General features: G+C 37.5%; 1 protein-coding gene across 1 annotated transcript in view; it reads right to left on the reverse strand.

The window, feature by feature from the left end:
• The window catches only part of LOC150079821 (serine/threonine-protein kinase/endoribonuclease IRE2-like), an 80,227-nt gene extending 59,295 nt beyond the window's left edge, over window positions 1-20,932 (reverse strand). Inside the window, exons 1-4 of the mRNA XM_090383242.1 lie at window positions 20,853-20,932; window positions 18,189-18,348; window positions 9,135-9,332; window positions 3,546-3,663 (exon numbers count right to left, since the gene is read on the reverse strand). Coding sequence (XP_090239368.1) covers window positions 3,546-3,663; window positions 9,135-9,332; window positions 18,189-18,348; window positions 20,853-20,932 — 556 coding nt within the window. The remainder of the gene's footprint in view (window positions 1-3,545; window positions 3,664-9,134; window positions 9,333-18,188; window positions 18,349-20,852) is intronic.
• Window positions 20,933-21,167: the final 235 nt, after the last annotated feature.

The raw sequence follows: 21,167 nt of genomic DNA on the forward strand, positions 1-21,167 counted from the left end.
ATTCAGCCATGGAGAGATTGTACAAAGCTCATGGATAGAATTTTTTTCAGCATAGTCTGTGCTTGCTAACAGGAGAGACTGCTTCGTTGTATCTGATGAGTACAACGAACAATTGTGCAGAGAAATAGAGTGGGCCAGTAAATCAGAATGTCTTGTAATGGTGGATTTTAACTTTGCCAGATATTGACTGGAACTTGTGGATTGATCCCTCGCACGCTAGTAAGACTTTTGTGGATTTATTGAAAGATTGTTTTCTACAGCAGCATGTTTGAGGGGCAACCAGAGGGGGTAATACTCTTGATCTGATTATCAGCAGTGATGAGGCAAGCATTAGGAATTTGCAGATAAAGGAACCGCTAGGTGACAGTGATCACAGTCTACTGATGTGGGATTTACTTAAAGATTTAACTACTATCAAGGGTAAAGGGAAAGGTTTTTGTTTTCGTATAGGTGACTACGGCAGTTTTTGAATTCTATACAGTGGGATCAACTGATGATGTTAAAAACAGTGAATTATAAATGGGAAGCCTTCAGGGAATTAATCTTCGAAGCTACTAGGCTTTTCATACCAACTAAGAAATACTGTTCAAGATTAAGGCCTAAATGGATGCCAGATGAACTAATGAGGCTTGTGGAAGAGAAGAAAAATGCGTGGGATGCATATAATTAGCACACCTGTGACACAGAAGCCTACGGCAGATATAAGCTAGTCTGCAATCAAGTCACAAAATAGGTTAGGCAAGTGAAGGCTGATTATGAGAAATCCTTGGCAAAGGAAAACAACAAAGACTTCTTTACTTATGTAAACTCTAGAAGGAAGAGGATGAATCAGATTGGTCCACTTGATGTTGTTGGTTAAACTGTTGATGATCCTGCTCAGATAGCTGACAACCTGAATTAGTATTTTGCATCTATATTCACACGAGGAATTCTGTAAGGAAGGGGAGGGCAGAAGTTTACTAAACTCAAACAGAGAGCTAAATGATTTTGCAAAAATGGGAAACAAATTAGAGGAGAAATTGTTGAAGTTAAACATAAAAAAGGCACTTGGGGCAGATGGAATCTATCCAGTTATATTTAAGGAAGCAGTGAGGGAAGTAAGCAAACCCTTAGCCATAATTATGAGAACATTCTTAGATTTGGCGTAGGTCCCCACAGACTGGAGATGTGCAAATGTAACCTCAATACACAAAGGGGATTCAAAGGGTAATGCAAATAATTATAGACCTGTTAGTTTAACTTCTGTTCCGGGGAAAATAATGGAGTCACTGGTTAAAGAAGTGATGCAGGATCACCTAAACAAGACTGCAGTAATAGTTCAGACACAGCATGGGTCTGTTAAGAGGAAGTCTTGTCTGACCAATTTGATTGGATGCTATGATGTGGTCACAAAGGAACTGGATGCAAAAAATAATTTTCATATCATATACTTGGATTTCAGGAAAGCTTTTAAAACTGTTGCACATGAAATACTGCTGCACAAGTTGGAGCACTATGGCATTAAGGGCAAGTTGCTGCAATGGATAAAGGGATAGTTGAGTGGGAGAAGGCAGAGAGTTATAATAAATGGACACTGCTCTGCGTGGACTAATGTTATTAGTGGAGTCCCCCAAGGGTTTGGTGCTGGACCCATTGTTTTGTGCATTTATTAATGATATCAATGAAGGTATATCAGGCTTAATGTCCAAGTTTGCAGAAGATATTGACAAATGCAAAGTACTGCATATGGTTAGCATATGCTTGTGGTTGTGCAGGCAGATATGAAGTTCTCTGAGCAGTGCAGACGGGCTGCAAGAGTAGCTCATGGAGTATTGTCAATGATATACAGGAATTTTTCCAGCAGGAATAAGGAGGTGATTATTCCATTGTATAAGGCGATGGTCAGGCCACACCTAGAGTACTGTATATAGGTCTGGAGACCTCATTTCAAGAAGGATGTAGAGCTGCTGGAACGAGTAGAGAGAAGGGCAACAAGATTAGTGAATGGAACAAAGGGGTGCTCTTACGAAGAAAGGCTTAAGTTTTGCAAATTACAGTGTCTGGAGACTAGGCACCAGCGAGGTGATCTGATAGAGGTGTATAAAGCCTTGAATGGTTTAAGCATGCTCAATGCTGATGGGATTCTTCCTCTAGCTCAGAAAAATCACCTGAGAGGGCATAAATTCAAATTGAGGAAAGACAGATGTAGGATAGATGTGCAGAAATTTGCCTTTAGCCAGCGGGTGGTTGGTTGGTGGAACAGACTTCCATCCCTTGTGGTGGAGGTTGATAGCCTAAATAAGTTTAAGGCTCAGCTGGACAGGTATTTTGAACAAACAGAGGGGTGAAGTGGATTTTTTTTTTTTTTTTTTTTTGGCTGATGCTGCATAAGCTTGCTTTCTTGCATCAAATGCCTCTACTAATGCTAATGCTATGCAGTACTTTGCATTTGCCCAGGAGAAATGTACCAACTTTATGGTACTATATTCAGAGAGGTGGAGAATGAAAAAGACCTGGGGGGTAATTGTGCAGTCGGATATGAAGTTCTCTGAGCAGTGCAGATGGGCTGCCAGATCAGGTCATGGAGTTTTGTTAATGATATATAGGAATTTTGCTAGTAGACACAAGGAGGTGATTATAACTTTGTATAAGGCAATGGTCAGGCTACACCTTAAGTACTGCATACAGGTCTCTAGGCCTCATTTTAGGAAGGATGTAGAGTTGCTAGAATGACTACAGAGAAGGGAAACAAGGTTGGTGAGAGGAACAAAGGAGTTCTCTTACCAAGAGAGGCTTAAGTTCTAAAAGTTGCAGCATCTGGAGACTAGGCACCTGTGAGGTGATCTGACTGAGGTGTACAAGGCCTTGAATGGTTCGAGCAGGCTCAATGATGATGGGATACTTCCATTTGCTGAGATTAAGAACCTGAGGGGGATATGATTCAAATTGAGGAAAGACAGTTGTAGAATAGATGTGCGGAAGTTTGCCTTTAGCCAGTGGGTTGGTAGTTGATTGCTGGAACAGACTTCTGTCTGTTGTTGTGGAAGTTGATAGCTTAAATAAATTTAGGGCTAAATTAGACAAACATTTTGAGTGACCAGATGGGTGAAATGGGAAGGTTTTTTTTTTTTTTTTGGCTGATGTCCTATAAGCTTGCTTTCTTGCATCATCATATGCTTCAACTAATGCTAATGTATGATTGCAAGTTGATTAAATATGGTCTCTGTATGACTCATATTACATCATTGTTTCTATGGGAAGACTGGTTTTGATTTAAGTGACTTCAACTTAGAGTACTCTTCTCAGAACATAATTTGCTGTAAGTCTGAGGACTGCCAATATACTCTTTTTTTTTTTTTAACTAATAAAATATATAAAAAGAAACCTATTTTAGTTTTGGGTTAAAACAGTAAATAATCTAATATGAACCAGAGTGAAAAGAACTTCTCGTTAATGGTGCAATTTTTTTTTATTTTTACTTCACTATTTACCCACACACACACACTTAAAAGGCTGAACAGTACAAAGTAATTCTATAATCATTTATATTTTTTTATAAAATATACCTGTTACATGTTTATGTTTTTCAGCTCTCACTATTCCTACAGTAAGTGGTACAATATTCAAAAGACCAAAATCTGCCACCTTCACTTGGGTATCAAGGTTAATCATAATGTTGGTGGGCTGAAATAATACATAAATAAAAAAAATTACTACATACAATAAAAAGCAACCTTACAAAAAAATAAATTAGTAATGTATGAGTGAGGTTGAATAATTTCTAGCCTCTAATAGAAGGAATGCTGGAAATTTGTGAAAACCCATTTATTTATTTGTTGACCCATTCATTAAGTCAACACATTTTCTGGCATGATCCACTAGCTTTCGTAACTTGCTCAAATAAAAATTCAGATTTTGACTCAAACCATTTGTTGACTGCATCCAACACAGCATTGTCACTGTTGAATTTCTGTCCTTTCAAGTCCTTTTTGAGATTTGGAAACAGAAAATAGTCTGATGGAGTCAAATCCAATGAGTAGGGCATATGCTGTAATAGCTTGAACCTACAGTTGCCTTCCTGCTGCAGTAGTGATGTTGATGTAAGTACATCAACTACTGGAGTGGTGATGTAGATGCATCACTATTGACAAAGAAGATGACTGCTTCTTTTAAAGCATATTACCTGAGAAGGGCATTACCTGAGTTGCAAACACTGTGTATGCTAGTGCACTGGCTTGATGTAAGATGACTCCTGTGCCTTTTGAGCTTCAATTCCTCATTGAAACATCCCAATAGGTTAGAATAATATCTGGCATGTTGTTCTGGGATATCAACCATGATCATTCCTTCTGCATCCTAGAATATAGATGCCCTGACTTTCCCATCTAACTTCTGCACTCAACTTTTAAGGAGGGGAGAAGACAGATACTTGCACTATTTTGATTGTTTTTTTTTTTTTTGTTTCAGGGACAAAGTGGCATGCCTACATTTTGTACATAGTGACATACCCCCCAAACTGAGCTTCATTAGTTTCAAAATGCTGCACAATTTCATGACAATTCATCTCTCTTTCCTGCTTCTGATCTGCATTGGGTGCTTTAGGGAAACCTTCATTCCTAAAACATTCACCATAATATCGTGAGTTCAGGAGAAATTCAGGTATGGAATTTAAAAAAAAATTTTTAAATTAATGCCATTATAAAATAAAATTTCTGAGTAGTCCAGAGTTAGCATCATGAATTTAGATTCCCTGTGCAAAAGGAAAACATCTAGTCTTTAAAAAAAAATTGATTGAAAACTATTATTTCTCCATAGAGAAAAATGTACCGTACATAGAAAATTTTGAATAGAAAATTTGAGTTTTACTTTGATTTACAGCTCAACTCAAAATCTGCAGCCTTTATCAACCCACTGCAGGATGGAAGCCTCCTCAACAATTCATGCTGAGGGAAATGGATCATAAATCTGCCACGCTGGTCCAGTGCGGGTTGGCAGATCGACCATATTTAGCAGTCAGGGGCTTGAACCCCGTTTTACTCAAAGAGCGTGTGCTACTGCACTCCCGCTCCTGACTACTCAGCTACGGAGGCTCAAAAGTAAGTATTAATTTTTAGCTATGAATTTGAGACTTACTTTTCAACCATTATTTAAGAATTTTTGGAATGTTATTATTTCTCAACATTCTGAAAATTAAAGCACAAACACAGGCTCTGTGAAATATAGGTAGCAGTAAATGTGCTAAAGAACTATTTTTATATAAAAAATCAAATTTTAGCATTATTAAAACCTTATCATATCAACAAAAAATCATTATTAAACCTTAAATAACAGATAACACTTTAAAATATGACAAAGAGAAATACTTATTATCTGAACCATTCATCCATCTTCATTTTACAGAAGCAAAATTACGCATCATTCCCTGAAAATTTATAATTTTTGCTATTTAATTCTCTATTGATAAAACAGTCAAGCCTAAGAGCTTTTTTTATGGCATTAATAACCTTAAATAATTTTTCATTAGCTTTAATTTTGCAAATAACCTTTCTCCTGTTGCAACAGAGAGAGAGTGAGAGAAGCAAAGTTAAAAGAATTTTTAAAGAAATTGAGCATTACCGAGAAATAATGCATTTAAATTATTATTAAATATAATTCAACAACTTTAAAGGGATAAATATATTTTCTAAATACTTATTATTAATTGCTTTAATTTCCCTAAATAATTCAATCACATCGACATCAGTAAAGCTTCCATCTGTCAAATGCTGCTGAAGATCAGTTATGGTTGTATCTGTTTTGAACTTTTATTCTCTTCTTTTAGCTCATCCTCACATTTGTAAGTCAACAGTTTTTTTATCTTATTCTAACAGCATTTAGTATCAGTAGTGACAAATAATGCAAGCTTATGTAGCGCCAGACAAAAAAAAACCCTACCCATATCACTAGTCCATACCCTCTAAATAACTCTGGAAGACAAACTTTTTTTTTTTTGAACATCAAAGATGTACACACACTTTTATACTAGTTTTGCATGCTGATTTCAAATATGTTCTTGGTTTTTTTCTAGCATGCATAGTGTTTGTAACATGATTGCTGATATTATCAGTGCAAGTTAATTAAAAAAATTTCTTTACAAGACACATGAAACTAGTTACAATTATACTTTTATAGTCTAAATCCAATAAACTTTATACACATAGTTGAAATAATATGTGTATAATATACACATAGCTGAAAAAAAAGATATATACAATTTAAAAATGTTTTGCAGGTGATTTCCTTTGGTACAATTTGTCTCGAATGCTGCTGCTGTACAACATCCACCAGTAGTCTGCCAATATACATTCATTCCAGAAGCCTTGGTGGGAATTATCTATTAACTTAATGGCTTGATGGAATCATTCCCCTGCTTGTCACTCACTGTGCCAAGGTGTTCAGGAAAGAATATGACAAATGTAAGGTACTGCATATGGATAGCAGTAATCCCAGATTTACATACCAAAACTGTGTGGTACTATTCTCAAGGTAATAGAAAACAAAAAAAAAAAAAAAAAAAACAAAAAACAAAACAAACATGGGAAGCAACTGTGCAATCAGATATGAAATTCTTTCATCAGTGCAGACAGGCTGCCAGGAGAGCTCATGGGGTTTTGTCAATGATATACAGGATCTTTGCTAGTAGGGATAAGGAGGTGATTATCCCATTCTACAAGGCAATGGTTAGGCTGCATTTTGAGTAATGCATACAGGTCTGGAGACCACATTTAAGAAGGATGTAGAGCTGCTGGAATGGGTAAAGGGAAGGGCAAGGAGACTAGCGAGGAGCACAAAGATGTGATCTTACCAAGGCTTTAGTTCTGAAAATTGCATCATTTGCAGACCAGGCATCTGATTCAGGTTTTTAAGGCTTTGAATGGAGTGAGCAAGCTCAATGCTGACGGTATTGATCTAATAGGAGCTCTAATACATTGCTGTGCTCTTCCTCTTGCTAAGACTACGCACGAAGCATAAATTCAAACTGAGGAAGGATAATTGCAAGATAGATGTGTGGTTTAATAAATTCAAGGAAGAACTAGACAAATTATTGGTGGGAATTGACAGGTGATGTGGGATTTTTTTTTTTTTGGCTGATGCTCTAAGCTTGCTTTCTTGCATCATTTGCTGCTACTCCTGATACTAATGTGAATATAAGCTTGCTTTCTTGCATCATTTGCCACTAACTACTAATACCAGTGCAAATGCAAGAAATGAAGTTTCAGCAATATATTATATTCCATTTCTTTATATGCATCAAGCAGTTGCAGTTTTTGAACTCCACCCTTCTATGTGCGAGACCTGTAAATTGGCCAAAACGTTTTCTCAAAGCCATTTGAATTCTTGTTATGCTTTTAGCCCTAATACATTGCAGTATTTTTCAAAGCTTTCATCCTGCAGAAGCTCTATGATTTGAAGCCCCACAAAAGATTCGCTTCCCTCTTTCACTTTCACAGCACTAATATCTTTGGAAATATTTCATTTAAGTAATGAGATCCTCTCAAATTCATCTTACCCAATACTTTTACAAAACTCTTCATTAGGCCAAGTTTAATGCAGGGAGGTGGAAGGAAAATATTCATTGCATCTACCAATAGACCATACTGCACACTACTTGTTCCTGGCTCATATATACTTCTTTGAGACTATTCATGTCTGATGTAGTCTGCAGTAGACTGACTGTCCCACAGATATAGGAAACAAAAATATTTTGTGAGCCTACCTTTTAACTCACCAATGACAGTGAGGTACTGTAGATACCTTCTTATGTAAGTCTTCTTTAGATGAACAGAGTGAGCAATGGAGATGGATGTCTTTAAGTTCCCATTATACAAGAGCTTTCAAACTCCACTAGGAGGAGTTGATAAAGATGCACTATTCATATGTAACCTTACTTTTGACAATTTCCTAAAAACTTCATTGATATCAAGCAGTAGCAGAGCAGACTATTTACTGTAAAGAATGTTTCCAAAACTTGGTTTCTCTTTTGATAGTAAAACAATGACATTTCTCTTAACCAAGTGTTTCTGCTTTAGTCTCAAAGTGAAAAGCTCAGCTTAATCTGCAGAGAGAACTAAATCTCTGATGAGGGCATTCATCTCCAGAGTGATGTCACTTTATCAGGTGTGTATTCAGGATTGGCTGAAGTTTTCAGCTGTCCACCAATTCCATCACATTCCATTTTGACTTCTAAAGAATCTAATCCATGCTGTGGAGGTAACAGAATCAGCACATTGTTAGCACGAGAGACTAATCTGATTGCTGAATCCAGGTTAGGAAAACAATCTTGTGCTTATTCTTCATTGAGAATCCAGTTACGTTGGTACTACAAAAGTAACAACACCATTGTGGTCTTTTAGTTCTCTCCATATCATGGGTGTGACAAATGGCATCGAATTTTTCCTCTTGTTCAACCAGTCACATAAACCATTCAAACAAGTGGTACAAATAACATGGTGGTGCTCATGCCTTATTCTGGTTACCTAAAGAGGACAGCCAAAGTATAACTGATACATTTTCCAAATATTGTTGTGATTGTATGCCATCGTGAGTTAATCAGGAAAGGGCCTGCACACACAGCAGAATTTTTGGGGGTGATTTTTACACTTTTGAGGTATGATAATGAATGTGTTTCAGTAACTCACTGGATCTTGTCTAAAACAATTTATGATCAAACAATTAAATTAGGAAATCACAAGGATATAGATATATTCAAAAAATTACATAAATATTAATGTATAAACAATAATAATAAATAATTAATAATGTAGGTTGACTGAATAGGTAATCAAGTGATATAATCAGTCTCATCATATTCAGGTAATTTGATCTCATCACAAAAACCAGATGTGCTAGAGGAAAATCGGAAACAGATTTGGAATCGGTGCACAAAGCTCTATCTAGTTCAGTTCAAGCATCTTTTTTCTAACGAAAACTACTAGTTCACCTGTGTAATTTATCTAATCCTTCCTTATATTTGTTCGAATTACCCACTTCCATAATTGAGATTAATAAAGCAAAACATTCACCAATTATTTCATAAAAATTTTTAATGGCATTAAATTTTATTTTTTAATTAAACAATATATTAAGAAGTTTGGCTACCTGAATGATAAACTCACCTTAAGATGACCATGAAGAATTGGAAAGGGGCGATCATGCAGAAACTTTAATGCATCCAAGAACTGCACCACTATAGATTTGGCTTCTCTAAAAGCTAAATGTTTCTGTCGTACAATATATATATATTCAGGTAAGTTATATTCACACAGTTCTCGTACCATATAGACACAAGGATCAAATGGAAAAGGATATGCACCCTGAAATACCAATAGTTAAATAAAAATAGTTCAGTGAATTATCATAATCTTCACAATTAAACCATTCACATATTATGGAGATTTTAAAATAAATGTAACATAAGAAAAAAAAAAATTGTAAAACAGAGATTTAATATTAAAAAATAATAATAAAAAGTTTGTAAATCAGTGATTTGCAAACTTTTTGCTAATTGTGATTGGCATTTATTTCAATTACAACTGACTATCTACATTTTATAATCCTAACCTTTCGGGCTGAGCACATTCTGAATTTTAGAAGTTTTACTCAAAACAATAAATAGAAAGTGAGCATTTTTTGTTGTTTTTATTTTATAATATTGTGTATGCACTTTGTGTACTAAAATCATAAAACTAAAAATATCTCCCAATTTAAATATCCGTTAGAATTTTTTTATATCAATGTGAATTTTAGTATTTCTCAAGTATTTAAGATATAATCACACTGCATTAGATTGTCTGACAACAATTTAACACATTTCATCAATTAACTATACATTAAGTAAAACCTTACATTTCAGAATGCTGTGGTTTCTTTTACTGAGGTATTTTTTAAATGAAAATTTTAGACAAATAACAAGTAAAATAATAATAAAAGCTAGTATATGGTGTACATTCCACTCTATACACCGATGAGCCAAAACATTATGACCAGTGAGTCGTTATGCAAATCAAAGCAACTGCAGGCGAATTATGGCGCGTGTGTGGGTTGGGACACAGTATAAAAAACACCTGATACTGAGCTCTGTTAATCAGCGTTACTCTTATTTTTCAGATGGGAAAGGTGGTGGATTTAAGCGAGTTTGACAAAGGCCAAATGGTAATGGCCAGACGACTGGGTCAGAGCATATCCGAAATGGCATGGCTAGTGGGATGTTAGTACCTACCGAAAGTGGCCTGAGGATGGGAACCCTCAAACCGCTGGCAAGGTGTTGGAACCCCCAAGGCAGAATGTGCTGGTCCCACAGGAACTAGTAGTTGTTGGTGACTCTATAGTCAGGGAAATGGGGAACATGCTATGTAAAAAGGATAGGCGGAACAGGACCAGGGTATATCTGACAGGGGCAAAGGTTGATGACGCAGTAGAGCACATATCATCTTTTAAGGGCACAAAGGATGATATTGTTGTACAAGTTGGCACTAATGATATTAAGAGTAGGAGACTGGCAGAATTATTTAACAAGTACAGGTCACTGTTGAAAAAAATCCATGAATTAGGGTTGAATTTAAAAGTGTCTGCAATTCTGCCCAGACACGATAGGAGGGAGTATATGATGAGAGCGTTATCAATAAATTTGGCCCTGGAAAAATTATGCAAGGCTCAAAGAGTAGAATTTTTTTCAGCATGGTCTGTACTTGTTAACAGGAGAAACTGCTTCTACAGGGATGGGATACACTTAAATATAAAGGATGCAAGAAAATTTGCTGATGCTTTCAAGGCAGTGTTAGGTGTGTCGGAAAACTGCTATCTTGGGGGGGGGGAATACAAGGACTAATAGATTAACAGTAGCCACTGGCAGAGGTAAAAGTGATTCTTGCACTGCTTCTATTGGAATGAGCAGCAGCCTGGAAAATAGGATGCAGGGTATTTCAGAAACTGCTGGGTGTCATTTCAATACAAGTAAACACATGGGTTGTGTTAGGGTAGCTAAGAATAGGAACAGGTGCATGTATACTTGCATGTACACCAATGCTAGGAGTTTGGTAAATAAATTTGATGAATTTCAGGTATTGCTCAGAACATCAAAGGCAGATATTGTTGGGATATCAGAGACGTGGTATCTCACAGATATAAGGAATGCAGAACTGAAATTTGAGGAGTTCAATGTGTACAGGAAGGATAGACAGGATAGGAAGGGAGGAGGGGTTATATTATTAGTTAAGAAACATAAAATCCAAGGAAGTGAAGCCAGTCGACATCGCTGGACAGTGCAGTATCGAGTCAGTTTGGTGTGACATAAGCATTGGGAGATCAAAATTGAGAGTAGGAGTGTGTTATAGGCCTAATGACTCTCATGAATATAATAAGGAACTGTACAGGGAAATAGAGTGGGCCAGTAAATCAGAGTCTTATAATGGGGGATTTTAATTTCCCAGATATTGACTGGAATTTGTGGGTTAGTTACTCGCATGCTAGCAAGGCTTTTTTGAATTTATTGGATGATTGTTTTCTATATCAACATGTTCGGAAGACAACTAGAGGGAGTAATACTCTTGATCTGATTATCAGTAGTAATTCTTCATGCATTAAGAATCTGCAGATAAAGGAACCACTAGATGGCAGTGATCACAGTGCACTGAAGTGGGATTTACTCAAAGAGGTAACTACCATCAGGGGTAAAGGGAAGGGTTTTTGCTTTCGTAAGGTGACTTCAGTGGTCTGAGACAGTATTTAAATTCTCTACAGTGGGATCAACTGATGATGTTACCAACAGCAAATTCAAAATGGGAAGCATTCAAAGAATTAATCTTGGAAGCTACTAGGCTTTACATACCAACTAAGAAATATTGTTCAAGGTTTAGGCCTAAATGGATGTCAGATGAACTAATGAGACATGTGGAAGAGAAGAAAAATGCATGGGATACATATAAATTAATGGGTGGCATGGAAGCCTATGACAGATATAAGCTGGTCTGTAACCAAGTCACAAAGGAGATTAGGCAAGCAAAGGCAGATTATGAGAGATCCTTGGCAAAGGATGCAAATAAAAACAACAAAGAGTTCATTACCTATGTAAACTCTAGAAGGAAAGGGATGAATCAGATTGGTCCTCTAGATATTGATGGTTCAACTATTGATGATCCGCTCAGGTGGCTAACAAACTAAATGAGTATTTTGCATCTACATTCATCCATGAGGAGTTATTCAGGGAGGGGAATGCCAGAGGTGAGTTAAACTCTGGCAGTGAGTTGGATGATTTTGTAATAACTGAGAGCAAAGTGGAGGAGAAATTGTTGAAGATAAACATAAAAAAAGGCACCCTGGGTGGATGGGATCTATACAGTTATATTAAAGGAGGCAGCAAAGGAAGTAAGCAAACCCTTAGCCATAATTATGAGAGCTTCTTTGGACTCGGGAGGTACCCATGGACTGGAGATGTGCAAATTTGACCCCAATTCACAAAGGAGGATCAATGGGCAACACAAGTAATTATAGACCTGTTAGTTTAACTTCTGTTCCAGGAAGGTTAATGGAGGCACTGGTTAAAGAAGTACTGCAGGATCATCTAGACAAGACTTCAGTTATAGCTTGGACACAGCATGGTTTTGTTAAGGGAAAGTCTTGCCTGACCAATTTGGTGGAATACTATGATGTGGTCACAAAGGAACTGGATTCAGGGAATAACTTTGATTTCTTATATTTGGATCTTAGAAAGGCTTTTGATACTGTTGTACATGGAAGACTGCTGCTGTTTGTTGTTTGTTTGTTGTTTGTTATTTGGTTTTTAGGAGCATTAGCAACTAAAGCCATATTGCTCCGGGATATGCGGTGGTCATTCCCTGACCTTTCCGCATCCTCCGTATTTGGTGGTGACGGGCTCGAACCCCGGTCTAATCAAGAAGCGTGTGCTACACACTGCTGCTCCTTCCCACCTGGCTACGGAGGCGCCACGAAGACTGCTGCACAAATTGGAGCAGTGTGGCATTGGAGGCAAATTTCTGCTATGGATAAAGGTATGGTTGAGTGGGAGAAGACAGAGTGTTAATCAATGGACGCTGCTCATCGTGGACTAATGTTATTAGTGGAGTCCCTCAGGGTTCAGTTTTGGGTCCATTGTTGTTTTCTGTATTTATAAATGATATTGATGATGGTATATCAAATTTAATGTCCAAGTTTGCATACGATACGAAGGTTGGCAGGGTTGTTAAGGACACTAATGACAGTACGCTGCTGCAACAGGATCTAGAAAAGTTTGAGCAGATGGGCTGAGAAGTGGCAAATGAAGTTTAACATTGACAAATGTAAAGTACTACATATGGGAAGCAGCAACCCCAGAGTGACGTATCACCTCTGTGGTACTACACTGACAGAGAATGAAAAGGACATGGGGATAATTGTGCAGGCAAATATGAAGTTTTCTGAGCAGTGCAGATGGTCTGCAAGAGTATCCCATAGTGGCTTGTCAATGGTCAGGCCACACCTTGAGTACTGTATACAGGTCTGGAGGCATCATCTGGAGGTGACCATGTGCATCCTCTCTGATGTGTTGGCTGAGTAGTTGATAGTGGTCTTCCACTGGTGTTGCTAGTGCTGCTTTCTGTTCTGTGTTAGAGTAATGTCTTGTTTTTTAATTCTTGTGATGTCAGGTTGGTTCTATAAAAATTAAGGTATTCTAGTTGTGGATAAGTCTTCTTTTCCCTGGAACAGGGTTAGTCACATTGGGAAGAGTCACTCTGCCAATATTTATATGATTCTTCTGGATATTGGCAATTCAATAAAATCTAATCCAATTTGATGATGTATCACATTTTTAATATATGGGGCCTGACTAATGCCAAATATGCAAAGTTTGGAATTGTGTGTTTGTTCCTAGATAACATTTTTCTTGCTTTTAGACCTCTGTAGTTATTTATGGAACTCTCCCAAGCAACCTATAGATTATCAATGGTTTTAATGGTCTTATATTTTGCACATTGCCTTTCAGCACTGTGCAAAATATTAAAATTTTGCATGCATCACAATATATATTAGATATATATACAAGGTGTCTCAAAAATATTGGTACAAATGTTTAGGGGAGGTAGGTAACATCTAAAGGAATGTGAATCGCATAGGAACCCATAACCGGAAACGTCACGGGAAAGTAGTAGCAGAGGCACAAGAAGCAGAAATGACACAAGACAGTAATTAGTGGCAAACATTTATTTGACATAATATTAACAATGGAATACGAGATGGATGCATTTCATGATGTTACAACAGATGCTCGAAGGTTCCACCATGAGACGCGATGCATGCGTGACACCGACACAGCATGGATTGGCGGACACGGTCAAACACACCTGGAGTTTCTTTGACAGTAGCAGCAGCGCAGACGAGTCTCGCCACAAGATCTATTTTCGTCTCCACAGGCGATTCATACACGATAGATTTGAGGGCCCCACACAGAAAGAAATCAAGGCTTGATAAATCAGGTGAGCGTGGGGCCAGGCAACGGGTCCACCACGGCCAATCCATCAACACCCAAAACACCTGTTCAAATGGTCACGAACACACCTTCCATAATGGGCAGATGCCCCGTCATGTTGAAACCAAATGGTGCATCTCACATTTGCTGGAGCATTGTCAAGTAACCCTGGTAGAACTTGTTCAAGAAAGATCCAATATTTAGCGGAGTTCATGCAGGATGGTAACAGGTATGGGCCAACTAAGCAGTCACCGACCATACCTGCCCACACATTTATTGCAAAGAGATGTTGTGCCGCATGGGGGTGCACACCGTGTGGGCCCTCTGCTAATCCATACACTAGGTGCATGTCTGCCAGCTCACAGTTCGTATATCGATGCATGCACTTCATGCGGCGACTACTGCTTGAATGAGTAAACCAGAAATTTTCCCTCTCGCAAACTGATGAACAGCGCCGTGTACCAACTTATGGTGACGTTTCCGGTTATGGGTTCCTATGCGATTCACATTCCTTTAGATGTTACCTACTTCCCCTAAACGTTTGTACCAATATTTTTGAGACACCCTATATATTATTCTATATTTATTATTATTCATTATATATATATATATATATATATATATATGAAAAACAGTTAAGAAGCAAAATAAGCAGAAAAAGGAAAATAACAAAAGTTATAGTAGGAGAGGAAAGGTGGAAGGTGGTGGAGTTGTTTTAAGTTTATGTTGATAAGTAAATCAGACTTTTATATTATCTCATTTGGCAATACTACTGATGGTGTCCCCCTATTCTAGGGTGGAAGGGAAAGATGAACTGAAGGCAGTCTAGTATGGAGTATTTTTGTCCAGAGAGGTAATAAAAATTATCTACTGTGTTCTTTATGACCTTGTTTGTTAGTCTCTCTGGATATTGGTTGTTTTTTAAGGGTGATTTTTATGGTGTTTAATCTGTATTGTAGGATGTCAGTAGAGTATATTCTAACAGCTCTGAGGGCAATTCCCTTCATAATGCCTCTTTTTACCAGTGATGGTTGATTTGGGTGAAAGTTCATAACTTTCAGGATGTCTGTAAGTTTTCTATAAACCCTGGTACTGAGACAGTTGTTGGAAATATTGATGGTGACATTAAGGAAGGGAAATATTTTACCGTTACTAATTTATATTAAAAATTTTGTTTTCGTCACAATTATTTTAGTGTTTGGAGAATGTTTTAAGTTCACTTTCTCTCTTTGGTTCCAAACCATAAGGACTTGCATCTGGTGAGTATGGGCTTGGCACACCCATGGTCCTGAGCTGGATATCATCATTCTTTTTTCTTTCTCTCTCTCTCTCTCTCTCTCTCTCTCTAATTGTTTTTGGCTGGTGCAGCATAAGCCTCAGGCTTCCTTGCACCATACAGCTAATGATATTTTTATTATTATCATCACAAATGTAAGCTTATGTTTCTCTTGGGGAGATGAAAGGAGATTTATTTGTTGTCTAAATTTTTAATTAAATGTATTATTATTTATTTTTTTAACCTCAGGAACCATAGGACTCTGAAACATAAGGCTTCACTTTATGTGTAGTTTACTGATGAAATAGGTAAAATTATGGTTAAAGAATGTAGCAGTGTAGTTATTTCTTAATTGTTAATGTCAACATTATCTTATATGTCCTCTGACCAGTTCATTCCTCAAATATGGTATTCACTTCCATTCTGCATCATTAATATATTTTTAAACATAATAGTTTAGCTATAAAAAATTCTTTACAGGCCTGTGCTTGTGTACAAAGTGCAGCATGTACCCGCTCCTGTGATTTTCTGTAGAGCTTTGGTTTCAATTTTGCATGCTTAACAGCACAGTAAAGCAAACAAAAGCAAAGCTGCAACTAATGAAATAAGGTAGTTGGGAAATATATTAGCATTAGTAGAGGCATATGATGCAAGAAAGCAAGCTTATACAGCATAACAAAAAAAAAAACCACCCATCCATTCAGTCCAAAGATTTGTCCAATGACCAACTGCTGGAACAACTTTCCACAACGACTGATGGAAGTTTGTTCCAGCAATTAACCACACACTAGCTAAAATAAAATTTCTGCACAGCTATTCTACAACTTTCTTTCTTCAATTTGAATTTATGTCCCCTCAGGTGCATAATCTGAGCGAGAGGAAGAATCCCATCAGCAGTGAGCTTGCTCAAATCATTCAAGGCACCTCTATCAGATCACCTTGCCGGTGCCTAGTCTCCAGACACTGTAATTTGCAAAACTTAAGCCTTTCTTCCTAAGAGCAACCCTTTGTTCCATTCACTAATTAGCCATATGGTACAAGGAAGCCTGAGGCTTATGCTGGGGCTTAATCTTGCTGCCCTTCTCTGTACTCGTTCCAGCAGCTCTACATCCTTCTTGAAATGAGGCCTCCAGACCTGTATACAGTACTCAAGGTGTGGCCTGACCATTGCCTTATACAAGGGAATAATCACCTCCTTATCCCCTGGAAAAAATATGACATATACCAAATGGTTTAGTGTCTTTGAAATTGGCATGACTTCCATTCTCAAGTTGCTGAGGATGGATCATGTAAAAACCTTTTGAATGGGTTACATCCTGCAGTTTCCTTTGGAAATGTTATATTGCTCTAGCCAGAGTTAAAACATTGATGGTGTTTACAGCTGTTAAAATTTCCTTCTTCAATTACTGAACTGTGTGGATTATTTCTATAAACAGAATCCTCAAGAAAATCCTATAAGAAAAAGTCAGTTGGTTCAGATCTGGAGAGTATGGAGACCAGTTACAGCTATACCCAAAACATGCATGAAATAAAAACCGATTTTGACAGAACTTGGTTATGAATATGCTCAAAGAAACATACAGATAAAGAATTTTCTGTATGGTCTAAAAGCACTTGTTGAAAAAATGGATTGAAATTGGCACCCATCCACTGAGAATGGAATAAATTGTTGTTCAAGGAATGCATTTAGAACAATTTTCAAAAAATACAGAAATGGGCCACAGAAGTCAACTCTGTCTTTATCATTATCATCAAAAGATTGATGAATCTGAATTTTGCTTGGTTTGAACAAATTTTAACTGTTTTTTTCAAACAATTCTGTATATTGATGTATTCTCCTAAATCAAGTTGTTGAAAAGGATGTACAAATTTTCCAGATCACAGCACTGTATACCAAATGTATGCAATGTTTTCTGTGGTTATGATTGTCTCTTTTTACCAACAATACCCCTCTTATTTAACTACTATTTATACTCTTCTTAGAGGACCAAGGAATCAGTCATTTCAAACCTGTTAACTAGTCCATTAAGTGCAAACCTGCTTGTATTTAAAAGAATTTTACTTAACAATTACATTGAACTCCAATACTAGCAGTTTGGTAAAATCATTTCCCTATGAACACATGCTTGTTTGTTGTGTGTGCCATCTTGCTCAATACTAGTTTCATGAATACTTCTGAGTGCAGCACACAGTGCTGCACCTTTATATAAATTAGTACTGAGAAACCTCATGCATTTCAAGTCTCTGAACGCAGCAATCTTGAGTTACTCAGTTCAGAGTAACTCAAGATAACAGAGTAACACCACTGGATAGTATTTATACACAAGTACAAGTGGGAGCAATTTTTTGAAAAGCCCCAGTAGTTTTTAGTATTTTTTATAGCTACAGTACATGAAAGTCATAAATATCATTTTTTTTTGATATTCTACTTACATAAAATGCTGCTAGGTTTCGATGAACAATGCCTTTTTCACGAATATCATTTAAAAGTTTGATGACATGATGCTCATCTCTTCCAATACACTGCAATCTTTTTACAACTAATTTCTTTTCATCAGTTGAAATTCCAAGATACATACGAGATGTGCTAAAGCTAATAAATATTATATTACTTTTTCACATTCACAGAGTTTAGAAGTTAAAACATACAAAAAAAAACTACTTTGTACTTTTAAATTACCGTATCCCTGGATAGAAAGGGCAGAGCACATAAAATGTGTAGCAAAATAATGGTAATAGCTTTCACACATAAAACATGTTCTGCGTTTCCAAAATCAGGCAATTAGCTTTTATCTTTAAATGAAATTACACTTTGGCAAGGGACTAGGAATGGCTCCAATTAGACATTAATTTTGCTGCTTTGTTTTTTTTTTTTTTTTAAATAAAAATGGATACCTAAAATTACTTATGACTGAGTTTATTATTAAGATTTTTAATAAATTATTTCATAAAAATTAGCACTGTCCCATGACATTACTATTGTAGATTGTATGTAATTAAATCACAGGTATTATTAGTTAATATTAAGCTTTGATTAATGCATTGATGAAATGCTAGTGAACCTCAAAAGGTAATAGAAAAAAAAAAAGTTGTTTTCATTCTTAGCCACTTTTACCATTAATGGCTTATAGTTAAGGATTGTTTCTATTTTCAAGTGTAGGTGAGTGTCTCCAGTCTTAAATCCTTAGTACTGAACCAATTCTGAATACTTTAATCTTCCATATTTTATTATTTTAGCTTTACCCAAATTAAATACCTTGAAGAACATTATTATTGTTATTATTAGAAAAAATAAAAAATAATCCCCCCCCCCCTTTTTTTTCTCCTTTATGGGAATTTTTTTCCACCCTGTGTAGGGTACTGGTACTAAGTGCATGGGGTCGTTGGTTGTGTCAGGTTACTATTATTATTATTACTGTTGGATACCATGCATGTGGTTGACACTGTGATCAGGATGATCATTACTTATTCCATATGCCATATTTCCTTGACTTCCTGTCTTAGTTCTGACTACTTCCTGATCTTTTCCTCATATGTTTTCTGGAGGTTGCTGGTGTTGGGCACTGCTGCGTCAATCAGGTAGGTAGCCATTTCCTTCTTGTCGATGAGGGTTATGTCTGATCTGTTGTGCAGGATCATCTTGTCTGTTATGATGGCACAGTCCCAGTACAGTATGTGAATAGAGGTCTCTAGTATGGCCTGAGGCTTTACATGTAATATGATTAACTTTCTTTGATCAACTGGTATTTTTTCACTAGCTTCTGATGTACTATCCTGGCCACCTGGTAGTCTCTGTGAGTGTACTCTGTCTGGGTCATCACCCTGCATTCTACAGTGATCTGCTGGATTGTTTCTGGGACCAGGTGGCATTATCGACATGTGTCATCTCACTCTGGAGTCCTTGGTGACATTTTCCTGTAGCTCCTGGTGTTGATTACCTGGTTTTGGATGGCAAGCACGAACGTTCAGTCTTGAGGAAGAGCTTTGCATTCATGAGCCATGTGTTGGAAGTCACATTATCTATATAGTCTTGGTGGAGGTCATTGTAGTGTCTACCATAGAGTGCCTTCTTTGCCCATCTTTCTGTCTCTGTTTCATATATGGTTGAGTGGAATCCCCTTTTTAAGGTCAAGTGTTGTGTGCTATTTATCTATCTTTCTTATGGCGTGGTAGATTGGTGCTGTGTTTTCCTGGAAGTAATCCTATGGTTCTTAAATCGCCTTTGTCACTTGTTCAGTGAGGTCAGTCAATCCCCTCCCTCCCTCTACCTTTACAGGCTATGGTCAGTTTCTCGATGGCCGACTTCGGGTGGTGTTGGTAGCTCTTGGTCATCATTACCCTGGTCGATCTCATGATCTCCTCCAGCTCAGTGTTGGTCCAATCTATGATTTTGAAGGAGTATGTTAGTACTGAGACAGTGTGGGTGTTTATGGCTGTGACAATGTTCCTGCCATTCAGCTTTGATTTTAGCAGGTTTCTCAGTCTCTGATGGTATTTCTCAGTCAGGTGAACCTTGATCTCCTTGTGTTCTAACTGGTGAGCATGCATCATCCCCAGATATTTGTAGGTCTCACCCTCTGTCATGGCTTCAGTCTTTTGCCGGTCTTCAGCTGGCAGTTTTGGGCAACTGGATGTCCTTGATACAATCCACTGGTCTCGCATGTCAAGACCAAACTGCATCCTGATGACAGTGCTGAACTTTTTCGGTGATCCAGATTAGCTGTTGGAGTTAATTCTCGGCTGGGACATTGAGTTTGATGTCATCGATGTACATCAGGTGTTCTTCTTTCCTTCTTTTAGGGTATATATGTACTTTGAGCGTTGTGGACAGTGGTTGAGTGCTAGTCAGAACCATAGTGGGCTCAGGGCATCTCTCTGGAAGATTTCTCTTCTGATGGGTATCAGTCTGGTCATGATGTTCTCGACCATTAAGGTAGTCCTCCATTTCGGCATGCCTGCCCTCTAGGTGTGTCAGTGTCAGCTTGACTTTATAAATCTTCAGTGTCTCTATCAGCCAGTTATAGGACATAAAGTCGAATGCCTTACGGTAGTCAATGTAGGTTGTGTATAGGGTTGCAGTGCTTCTTGTAGACTTACTCCACAACTGCAGTGTCAATGGCCAGTTGTCCTTTGAATCTGTTGCTCACCGGCTTACATCCCTTCTGCTGCTCGGCCATGATGTTCTGGCTCTGCAAGCTGTCTGATACCCTCTTAGTTATACAGCTGGTCAGGATCTTGTACATTGTTGGGAGACAGCTGATTGGTCTGTACTTTGCTGGGTTTGTGGTGTCTTTTTCCTTAGCCTTCAGCTAGCTGATTCATTGAGTCAGAAACTCTGGGATTGTGTCAGGGTGCCTTATCATCTGGGTGAATTACTCCACTATGTGCCTCTGTGTGCAGCTGAACTTCTAC

This window comes from Mastigoproctus giganteus, chromosome 10 (genome assembly GCF_048544385.1).
Source record: "Mastigoproctus giganteus isolate SK-2022 chromosome 10, ASM4854438v1, whole genome shotgun sequence".
Classification (NCBI taxonomy): Eukaryota; Metazoa; Arthropoda; class Arachnida; order Uropygi; family Thelyphonidae; genus Mastigoproctus; species Mastigoproctus giganteus.